At 46.3% G+C, this 12,280-nt stretch overlaps 1 protein-coding gene across 1 annotated transcript; it reads left to right on the forward strand.

Annotated features, from left to right (window-relative positions):
* The first annotated feature begins 7,876 nt into the window (after positions 1 to 7,876).
* Positions 7,877 to 9,752, forward strand: LOC109705777 (pentatricopeptide repeat-containing protein At5g66520-like). The gene is made up of 2 exons (XM_020226561.1): positions 7,877 to 9,210; positions 9,481 to 9,752. Exons 1-2 carry the CDS (start codon positions 8,045 to 8,047, stop codon positions 9,548 to 9,550), a joined length of 1,236 nt encoding a protein of 411 aa, XP_020082150.1. The 5' UTR covers positions 7,877 to 8,044; the 3' UTR covers positions 9,551 to 9,752.
* The last annotated feature ends 2,528 nt before the right edge of the window (positions 9,753 to 12,280 follow it).

The following is a 12,280-nucleotide window of genomic DNA, read 5'->3' on the forward strand; positions in this document are numbered from 1 at the left end:
ATTGCGCAACAAACTCCCCAATATCTTTCTTCATGCCCGGCCACCAATAGTGCAACTTCAAATCTTGATACATTTTGGTGCCGCCCGGGTGTATACTATAAGGGGATTGATGCGCTTCTTGCATGATCGCTCTGCGGATGTCCTTGTTCTTAGGCACACACCAACGGTTTCTAAACCGGAGTGCGCCGTCGGTCCCAATGCCAAAATCTTCGGCACTACAGCTCTCAACTTCCCCACGCACCTTTTGAAGATATTCATCTGAAGCTTGCAACTCTTCAATTCTCTCCAATATAGTCGGTTGAACAATCAACGCCGCAAGTGTCGCCGGCACTCCCGACACTACTACTTCCAATCCAAGCCGTTGCATCTCCTTTTGCAATAGTGGTTGGGGTGTAATTGCCGAAGCCAGATTTTCTCCCGATTTCCTACTAAGTGCATCGGCCACGACATTCGCCTTCCCGGGGTGGTATAGAATGATAACATCATAGTCTTTCAACAATTCCAACCACCGCCGCTGTCGCATATTTAGCTCCTTTGGGTGAACAGATACTTAAGGCTTTTGTGATCCGTATAGACCTCACAATGTTCCCCGTATAAGTAATGCCTCTATAGCTTTAGCGCGAAAATAACCGCAGTTAGCTCGAGATCATGAATTGGGTAGTTCTTCTCATATGTCTTCAATTGTCGTGAAGCATAAGCTATAACCCGCCCGTTTTGCATCAAGACACACCCGAGTCCTACGTAAGAAGCATCACTATATACCACAAAGGTCTCCCCCGGCGTCGGTAGAGCAAGCACTGGGGTTGTGGTCAACCTTTACTTTAACTCCTCGAAACTCCACTCGCATTCGGGGCTCCAAACATACTTCACCACTTTGTGTGTAAGGCGCGTTAGTGGAGTAGTTATTTTAGCAAACCCCTCCACGAACTGCCGGTAGTAGCCCGCTAACCCAAGGAAACTTCGGACCTCCGATACACTCGTCGGGCGAGGCCAATCCTTAATTGCCTCCACTTTCCTTGGATCCACCAAGATACCATCGCCCGAAATTACATGACCAAGGAAAGTGACCTCCGATAGCCAAAAATCGCATTTCTTCAACTTAGCATACAACTTCTCTTTTCGGAGTATTTCCAACATGGTCCTCAAGTGCTCCTCGTATTCTTCCTCGGTCCGAGAATACACCAATACGTCGTCAATGAATACCACGACGCACCGGTCCAATAGCGAACGGAAGACTCTATTCATTAAGTCCATAAATACCGCCGGGGCGTTAGTAAGCCCAAACGACATCACCGTGAACTCATAATAGCCATATCGCGTACGGTACGCCGTCTTGTGCACATCTTCGGGCCGTATCTTCAACTGATGATACCCCGATTGAAGATCAATCTTTGAATATACCCTTGACCCTTGCAACTAGTGAAATAAGTCATCAATCCTCGGCAACGGGTACTTATTCTTCACTGTGACCTTGTTCAACTCGCGGTAATCCACGCAGATTCGAAGCGTGCCGTCCTTCTTCTTAACGAATAGCACCGGAGCTCCCTAGGGTGACACACTCGGCCTCACAAAGCCCTTGTCGAGCAAGTCTTGCAATTGTGCCTTAAGCACTTTTAGCTCCGCCGGTGCCATTCTATACGGGGCCTTCGAGATTGGCGCCGCCCCTGGGACCAGGTCAATAACGAACTCGATCTCCCGGTCTGGTGGCAATCCCGGTAACTCCGCCGGAAATACATCCGGAAATTCGCATACTACCCGAATGCCTCCCAAATCCGGGTGCTCTTTTTGGGCTTCTACCATTGTCGCCAAGTAGGCCACACAACCACCTTTTATCATTTTCCTCGCCCGTGCCGCCGACACGGTCGCCGCGAAAAGCGAGCTTTTAGCTGCCTGATACACTAGCTCCTCTCGATCAGGTTCGCGGAACGTGATCACCTTACTTTCACAATCTATCACGGCATAATACTTGGAGAGCCAGTTGGTCCCCAAGATCACGTCGAAGCCCCACATTCGGTTTAGCACCAACAGATCAATCGGCATGACCCAGTCACCTATCTGCACTGGGCACGCTACACATTCTTCGTGAACATGAAAAGTATGCTTGACCGAATTTACCGTCCAATAGTCATAATGGTGCACGATCTTAATGCCATGAGTCCTAGCGAATGATGTATCTATGAATGAATGCGATGCACCTGTGTCGAATAAAGCTCTAGCTCTGGTGCCTCTGATCGAAATAATACCTGCCACGATGTCGTCGGGAACAGGAATCGGCTCCTCCTGCACCTGAGTGGCAAAAACCCGCCCACTCGGTGCCCCCGATGCCTCCGGCTGACGTGATGAGGACGAACGTCCAGCCGACATAGCCGGTGGTAACCCCGCCTGTTGTCTCGGGGTATATGGAACTGATGCCGAGGTCGGTGCAGATGAACCCCAGCTCGGGCACTCCCAAATCATGTGCCCCGCCTGGCAGCACTTGAAGCACTTTCCTTCGCGCTGCGGGCATGCTGGCGGTTGATGGTTACCGCCGCAAATAACGCAACGGGAAGGCTCCATCCCTTCGACTGCGATCGGGGATACCGAGGGGGTTTCTTTGCACTCAGCCGGCCCCCGGTGCAACCCGCCGCCCGTTTCTTGCTCTTATCCTTTGCCTCAGCTGCGGCTTCGCGTTCCTCATGCTCGTGGGCATAGCCCTGCTCCGCCCACAGTGCTCGATCAAAAGCCTCCGCGAAGGTCGGAAGCTTGAGGATTTGCACGGCCTGATGAATCCCCGGCCGAAGCCCACGCACGAACCAATCGGCGCGGTCCCGATCATCACGAACTACATCCGGGACGCAGTCGATAATGTGGGAGAACTCCCGCTCGTACTCCCCCACCGATCGGTCGCCCTGCTTCAACTTGCGAAACTTTTCTTGCAACTTCCGCTTCTCCGTGTCGGGAAAGTAGTTGGCGAACAACGCCCTCTTAAACTCCTCCCAAAGCATAGGCGGGAGGTCAGAATATCGATCCGCTACACCACACCTTGGCCGCCTTCTCAAGGCAGTGTGTGGCGAGAGGTACTTTGTCTTTCTCCAAGGAATAGATGTCCTCGAAGAGCGTCTCCATCGAGTTAACCCACGCCTCGACTACCGCCGGATCCATCTTCTCCCCGTCGAAGATAGGTGGGTTGAACTTCTTGAACAAAACGAGAGCCTCCAACGCGCGCTCCCGCTCCGCCTCTACCGCCGCACTATTGGGATTTGAGGTTCCTGATCCGGCCGGTATCGCCATCACTGGTACGGCCGCAACCGACTTTGCCGCCGCTGCTACTCCCTCAGCCACCGTCAGCACCACAACGAGGGGTGCAGGGGGTTCGACCCCTGCCTGAGCCGCCGTCGTCTGCTGCCGCTCCAACGCCTCCTGGAGCCTTTGGATTTGCTCCCCTTGGCGCTGGACCGACTCCGCCTGTTGCCGCACCACGCCAATGAGCGCGGCGAACTGCTCCCGAAGCTCCCCGTCGCCTCCCGCTCCGGGCTGCACGGGAGCCGCACTCGGCTCCTCGGCCATTGACCTCGTCCGCGGTCGACCACGAGGCAACTTAGGTCGTCCACGAGGCGGCATCGCTTCCTGAAACGAAGCAATTCACGTTAGTTACTTAGACAACATACTTGATTGTACCCAATCCGGCGAAAGCATACAAGTGCATTTATTTTCCTTCCAAAGCATCATGTCGTCGGCCGCCGATCACAACACAAGGAAAAAAAAACAAATAACAACTGTAAGTTAGCTTCTAACCACATTAGAGACTTATTAGCATTAACCCAATCATAAGCTTTCGCTATACTTTGTTCAACGTCACTCACGTTTCCTAAGTCCTTAAGGTCTTCCCAATCCTAAAGGTCTCTTGGTCCCTTCTAAACTTTCACCCTTTTTGGCTTCTACTCTCTGATACCATCTTATCTGTCACGCCCCGAACTCGATCCTATTTGGCCGGTTCGAGAGCGTCGAACAGACGCCGAACGGACAGAGCCTCCCCTGTCCGCCCAAGGCTCAACAACAGGTACAGATAGAGTATAGAAATTGCATAAGCGAAAGCATACACAATGGCTTGCACGAGGGCAAGCAATAGCCAAGAGTGAAAGTAAACAACTACACTTAAGGAATCGAATACATTTTCATCATTTCTTTTCTTTTACATCACAGGATCTCAATATATCATTCTCGCATTTAAATATAAGGATCTTTCACAACATACATGTTCTTTTCTTTAACAACTAGATCATCAAGTACAAAAGATGACATAATAAAAGGGGTATGCAACTAGAGTAAGTAAACATCTCGGGCGGTCTCTACCTAGGGCGCGATACCCTTACCACGATCGTCCACCGGCTCGCTGGGTCCCGGCTCTATGGAAATAGGGGTGTGAGAACTACAACAAAGTTCCCAGTGGGTTCGGCAACCAACCACGCCGACTATCCCACTAGGTCTAATCAGGCATAATAGAATGAATGAAAGTAAGTAACCAACTAACAAATGCAACTAATATGCCTGAATAATATAAAATAGTATGCACAATGTAAAGCTCATGATGGATGCAAGGTCATAGTGTCAATACCCAATCTCTTGGCTAACCCATAGGTTTCGCCCTCAACAAAACTCACCAACTCAAAATCCAAATAATCAGGAAGATACTCGCTATACCCAGTGATGTCGACTCCGGAGCACATCGCCCGAGGGGGAGCTACCACAACCTCGAGCAAGGACTAAAGTGAGTACGATCAATCCTACATTTGAGAATTCCAAGTTCAATCCATTCCTTAACTTTAAGGAAGACTATACTCAAATGACCCTTAACACTAAGGTTGAATGTCAAAATATCTCAATCGTTCTTATTCTTGCATTCTTTACTATCACTAATGTCATATACACTATCAAGTTCTTGTACTCACGCCACGCTTGTTTTCTAAGTGCTATATTCTTGTTCTCATGTCAAATGCCATACTTATTTACTAAGTGTTCTAGACTCATCCATGCCACTCGCTAAATCTATGTCATTGTGTCTCTTTTGTTCACTAACCCTTCTAGGTTCTTGTCACATTCATGCATACATAGGGATTATCATTTTCACATTCTTACAAATATCTAACATGCATTTGAATTTACATTATGCTACAAAAGCTCACAATTAACCCTATTATGCAAGATGCTCAAAAATGCACATATGCTCAAAACATGACACTTAGATATAAAGGGATTTCCGAGTCCTTGGAATGCACCACCCACCATGAGTGGTAGTAGAGGAAAGATGTGAAGTCTCTCGCACCTCACGAACGTCGAAGTCGCGTCCTACAACCAAAATAATGCCAATTAGGCCCTATATACATGGACTATTTTCGAACATTTTCGTATGCTTAAACTGAGTTGTCCTACGCGTTTAGGACACTCCCAATTAGGTTTCTACGGGTTCAATTTGTCCCCGAAAAATTCTAGGGCAAAAACCCCAAATTTGAACCCTAACCAAGCCCTATATGGTTTGCTCTTGGATTGATCTCATTCCTAAGCTAAAAATGGCTTAGAATCAACCAAGAAGTTCTCTAATACCATCACAAAACCTTTCTACTCATCCCTAGGGCATCCACTTGGTGCCCTAGTGATCCACTATGGGAGCACCTTGAAGAACTCAAGTTTCCATGCGTCCCAATGCCTTTAGAGGGTTTCTAGGATAATTAGAGGATCAAATCCCTAAATCCCAATGTTTAAAACCAAACCCTAGAGTTCTAGAGCAAAAGAACTTACCTTTGCCCAAGTTCCTCCAAGTCCTTCTTGTAGGAGAGCTTGCTAAAGCCACCAAAATTCTTCTCCAAGCATCTTTCTTCTTCTTCTCCTTGCTTCTTCTCCTTCTCTCCCAACCCTAGGGCTTAATTTCTAGAGAGAGGAAAAGAGGAAATGAGAGGAGAGGGAGTTGGGGTGTTGGCTGTGAAAAGAGAGGGGAAATGGCCAAATAATATATTGTAATATTAGCAATTAGGCCCCTCAACTTTATCTCTGCAACAGACTCATCCCTGCTGCCAGAGGCTTCGCGTACCGGTACACGGGTTCCTGTACCGGTACGGCCCTGCGCAGAGGTCCAAACCCGAGAGTAAGGTCTCTCGGTTTCGCAGCTTGTGTACCGGTACACGGGTCCCGTATCGGTAAACCTTCGCGCAGACTCAAACCCGAGAGCAACCTGTGCTCGGATTGCTTGCTGTACCGGTACAACCACCATGGTGTACCGGTACACAATGCTCCAAATTTCTGTTTTAGCTTCGATTCGACTCTATTTCGCGCCGCTCGATGCTAAAACCCTTCTAACCCTTTCTAAACTCATTTTCATCCTTCCAACCTTGTTGGAATGTAAAATGGAACTCGCCAGCCCCTTTCTCTCGACACTTTAACCAATTTGATCAAAGTTCGATAATCGTTTTCGGGTTTCGATACATTACAACTATCGCATATTTTTGGGACAGCAAGTTAATAACTTTTCTTAACCAACTTTTTCTATTAGTCATATTTCATTCATTCTCTAATTTTTTACTTACTATTGACTTTTCTTTCAGCCAACTCTTGCACTCTTTCCTCGACTTCTACAACTCTCGATTTTATTGTATCTCTGGTCACTCCTGCTGCTGTTGAATTAACTGCTTATACTTTTATTTGTTAGTTTTTTTTTATGTATTTGCTATTTCGTCTTTAACTATATACCATATTTTATACTTAAATAGTTGCTACTTTTATTATTGTGGTGATAGATTCTATGTTACGAGGATGAGAAAAAAATATTATACTACTATTTCTACTGTTTACTTCTAAATCTTATGTGAGTTCGTTATATTTTATATTTTTAAGTTTTTCAAATGTGCCAGACTTTTTGTTGTTTAAAGCTGCTGAATTATAATTGCTTTTGTTTAATTTAAGCTTCAAATGCTTCTTCCTTTTTTGCCTATTGTATGTAAACTGATTAAATTATTTTAAACCCTCTCTATTTAGGAATTTGTGCACGGTTAGGATGTGTCGCTTTTTTTTTTTCGCAAACTTATGAGGCATTCTTTAGATTTTTTTTTTCATCATTATATGTCTTCAAGTCTTGACGAAGAAAAAATTTTGCTACAACAATATTTACCCACCGCATCGCGCGGGGTCACTACACTAGTACTACATTATAGGATAATAAAGTATAATTAAGCTTTTTTACGATCCATTTAAGTAAATGTAATTATAAATACAATATAGTTAAAAATATATGCAGTTAGATGTACAACATCCATAAATATGTACATTTTGTTTAATTTGATATTTACAAGATGTTGCAATAATAATTAGTTTGTTTAATTGCATGGAACTGAGAAATGTATTTATAAAATTTTATCCATTTATATTTAGGGAGATGAAACTGCTTCCTACATAAATAATCTTATTTTTTGTTTGAAATTATTCTCTCCGATTGTTAAAATTAAAAGTACGGTCGATTTGAAGCTAATTCCAACTACCGCAGTTGAGTCTTGAAGCTAGTTCCAACTACCGCAGTTGAGTCTTCTCGTATAATTTTAACTGTAAAAATTAAATTTAAATTTATCAAATTAAATATTATATATTATTTATATTTGAATTTGCATGTAGTTATAATTAGCTGTAACTTTGTACATAACAACTTTGCTTCACTCAGCACTTATGGAAAAAATTTAAAATGCACCAGTTATATTGCTGACATATGATATTCCCAATCAATAAGGTGGTTCCTCTTGGATTCATTTGTTTTATCAGGATTAATAAAAAAAATATTTTTACAATACTTATCTTTTTAAAAGAATATAATCGACTAATATATTAGTGATAATGTGGTGTAATTGTGATCCAGTAGTCGTTCTCCTTGTCGAGACGGCTCGTCGTTGTAGTCTATCATCAGTCTCTCTCCTCTTCCCCGCCTTTGCTGCTTCGACCCTCCACTCCTGGACCCTTTTACAGAGGAGGCGAGTGTAGAGTCACCGCGTAGACGGGGTCCACCACGTGTCCGAATCGCATAGGCTACATGCCCTCCTCCTCCCTCGTCCCCCCACTGCGCCCGTCGTCGTCGTCCTCCTCCTCCTCCGCCGCCGTTGCCCAGAGGATCATCCACGCTCTCAACACGTGCACGTCCCCCTCGGAGCTCCGCCGCGCCCTCTCCCTTCTCCTCGTCCGCCGCCTCGTCCCCCCCTCCCCCTCCGTCCGCTTCACCTTCCCCCTCCTCCTCTCCGCCCTCTCCGAGCCCCGCCACGGCCTGATGGTCCACACCCACGTCGTCAAATCCGGCTTCGGCCGCGACCTCTTCGTCCGCAACTCCCTCCTCCGCCTCTACTGCTGCCGGGAGGGCGACATGGCCGCCGCCCACCAGCTGTTCGACGAGATGCCCCAGAGGGACGTCGTCGCCTGGACCACCCTCATCACCGGGTACAAGAACTGCGGCCGCCCCGACGACGCCATCGCGCGCTTCTCCCTCCTCATGGAGCTCTCGGCTTCCGGGGCGGCCCCCGCGCCGAACCGCGTCACCATGGTCGGCGCCCTGGGCGCGTGCGCGGCGCGCGGCGCGGTCGACGTAGGCGCCCGGATCCACGACTACGTGAGGGCCCGGAGATGGGAGCTCGACGTGGTGCTCGGCACGGCGCTCGTGGACATGTACGCCAAGTGCGGGGCCGCGGAAGCCGCCCTGGCGGTGTTCGGCGCCATGCCCGAGCGGAGCGCGGGCACGTGGAACGCGCTCATCGTGGGCCTCGCGCGCGCGCGCGGGGGCGCGGAGGCGCTGCGGTGGTTCGCGCGCATGGAGGAGGAGGAGGAGGAGGAGGGCGAGGCCGCGCCCGACGCGGCCACGATCACGGCGGTGCTCTCGGCGTGCGCCCACTCCGGGCTCGTGGACGCAGGCGTCGCGATCTTCGGGCGCGCGGCGCGCGGCGGGTACGCGTTCGGAGCGCCGACGGTGAGGCACTACGGGTGCGTGGTGGACATGCTGGGGCGCGCGGGGCGGGTGGCGGAGGCGGCGGCTGTGGTGCGGGCGATGCCGTGCGCGCCGAGCGCGGCGGTGTGGGGGGCGCTGCTGGGGGCGTGCCGGGCGTGCGGGGGGATGCGGCGGAGGCGTGGAGGGCGATTAGGGTGCAGGGGCGGCGGAAGGACGCCGCGTGGAGCCTTGCTGCTGCAGACTCTGATGATGCAGATGCCCACAAGGTCAGCATAAGTAATGCGTCTAAAATGCATGGGAGGAGGTTTACCACGGCACACTTTCACTGTATCATTGATAATTAATAAATTATTTTTATTTTTTTTTAAATAAGGGTATAATAAATATTTTTTTTTAATATATTTAATTAAACAGTATGAATTGAATAAAAAAATTTCTGATTTTAGATTTTTTTTTTCTTTTTTTCTTTTTTTTTTGGATGAGAATTGGTAAATAAATATGCAATTTTAACTTTTGCTTCTACTCTTTTTTGGAAGGATGATGTTCGGAGCCTCACCGCCACCACGGGCCCCATGGAGTCTGACGTGGACGAGGTGTCGAATGTAAGTGATGTCTATTGAGAGGACAATGGTGGTGCGCCTGAATTAATTGGTACGAAATTATGCAACTTTGGTTTGCTCCTGTCCCTGTCTTGCAGAGCGCTGCACCGCACCCCACTGCCAAATTTGGGCTCGCGGGGCTCAAAATTATCGGAAATTTTCTTTGGAGCTTCTCTTATCTGATATATATTCTGAAATGATGGTGATAATCTAATCGATCGAATACTTCTACGGTGATAGCTTCGAGTATCATTTTAAATAATACGTGAAAATAAGTGACCCTCACAGGTGGGCGATCGCATGGGCTCAGTCTAATATTGGTTTTAAATAATACGTGAGAATAAGTGACGCCCTCTCAGGTGGAGGATCGCATGGGCACAATCTAATACTATAAAATGATGATGAGAAGAAAACGAGTGGCATTTTGGAATCATCCAAGTTGCACCACCATGCTGCCCAACCAAACTATGCTTCAAAGGGTGCCCCAAAAAAAAAAAATAGTCAAATGATGGCAGTTAAGAACCAACCATATGGCAGATGGTGACGACGGTTTCAATTAAAGTTTCAAATTATAAGGGAAGAAAAACTACTTACTGGCTTCTGAATTTTTGAGCCCTCCGATCTATTAAAATGAGTATGCAGGAATAAGATATTTTCAAACTAGACCTTGCGAAATAAGAGTGATAAATATGTACGGATTAAAATATGATGTACAAAAACAACATCTCTATGAAAGCAAGTTTTCTTTGTATATTTTATTTATGGGTTCTTTTGGCATCAGATTAAATCGAATAGGGTGCGCCTATGATCAGACTCGATCTGACGGTTATTATGTTATCTAATTAGATTAGCATTAATCTCGCTTTTAAATTAGAAAGCTAATTAGAGATAAATTCTAGTTATATTAGGATAATAATTAATAACCGATTTGGCCTTATCTCTTACGCGCGATCTCACATAAAAATAATAAGAAAGACAATAAGAAAAAAAAAAAAAGAGAAATGTAGAAACCACATTCTCCATTAACCTATTATTCTAGAGGGTCTTGAACGGTGGATTGGAGATCGTGCTCGGTTGTAGTTCGATCCACCGCGAATTTGAAACGTTAGAAGACCTTTAAGAACGATCCGAGAATACGTGAATCAATCTCTACGATCCGGGCTCGTCGCGTTCTCGCGCGAATCACTTCCGCAAAAAGGTATCAACGAATACTTCCGCTGCGTTCTGCATTGGTATCACGCGTGGGCCACGCGCAAGCCACAGCCGCCGTGTAGGCTACGCGGTTCCGCGCGGGCCGCGCGCTGCTCGCGAGCCCCGTGGCAGCGACGCCGGCACGCGGCCGCGCCGCCGTCGGCCGCGCGGCCACCGGAACGCGGCTAGGCTGCCCGGGCCACGCCCAGCCTGCCACGCGCGCTGGCCGCGCTGGCCAGCAGGCCGTGCAGGCCGGGCCGTGAGTGGGTCTGCAACCCGCGCGGGCCTGCAGATTTTTTTTTGGTTTTTTCTTTCGTTTTTTGCACCATTTTTTTTATAAAATAAATAATTGATTATTATGCATATTCGCTGGTTTAATATTCTTTTGTGATATATATAGCATGCATTTAAATATTATAATGTCTTTTATGATGTATAGACGTAACTTTTGGCATAATATAAATTTTTTATACATGCCTTATCAAGTGGGAATTTTTTTTAAAATTTGGTAGAGTAAATTATATGCTTTTACTCCCAAATATTTTGTGCAACTTAATTAAACAATTAAAAATTTTGACATATGGTGTGTGATGTGATTATGAGCATAGCGAAGTTTTTCTTTACGCATCTATGATCTAATTTTAATTTATTTAATTAGAGATGCGGCAAAATTGAATACATATATNGTGATGTGATTATGAGCATAGCGAAGTTTTTCTTTACGCATCTATGATCTAATTTTAATTTATTTAATTAGAGATGCGGCAAAATTGAATACATATATTGTCACGTCCCGAGACCGCCAATTTGGTCGGATTGGTCCTGCACACAGACGCCAAACGAACAGAACCTCCTTTGTTCGCCTAAGGCTCAGCAACAACAATTAAATATGTATAATGAAATGCCCAAAAAAATTTTCAGTATACATGGCTTACACGAAGGTAAGGAACACCAGTCAGTGTAAGTAACTAACTAAACCATTCATATATTATATCTTGATTATTTTAAATCAAATACAAAGCTTATCATTTGTTATACACATTGTTTAACATTTATATTGCCATCTCTCAAATGAATAATTTACATTTCCTTTCATCAACTATAAATAGATGAAATGTACAAGGTATAGCTATACTCAATGGATGCCGCTATCTATTGCGAGCTGTCCCTATCACGATCCTCGACCACCCCGCACGGACTAGAACCTGCATGGTTAGTGTCACGCCCCGGGACCGGCGGAGGCCCTCCCGGTAGCGTGCCCAGACCCGCCATATGTCTACACATATAAGGCGTCTACAATAAAAGCGGAAGTAAAGCAAGAAATAGAACAAATAGAAGAAGCAAAATAATAAGCAACTAATAATATCAGAGCGAGTAAAGTTCTATCATCTACACCAAAGTATAGAAATAAAGCTAGACAATAATAGGAACAATAAGTAGTAGAAACACTGCCTCAAGTACAAAAATGGTGGCCTCTATACATATACGGGTATAACTCTCAACCTCTCACAAAAAGATAACACGAGAGGTAGACCACCTATCGAAC

This window comes from Ananas comosus, unplaced genomic scaffold, assembly GCF_001540865.1.
Source record: "Ananas comosus cultivar F153 unplaced genomic scaffold, ASM154086v1, whole genome shotgun sequence".
In the NCBI taxonomy this organism is placed as follows: Eukaryota; Viridiplantae; Streptophyta; class Magnoliopsida; order Poales; family Bromeliaceae; genus Ananas; species Ananas comosus.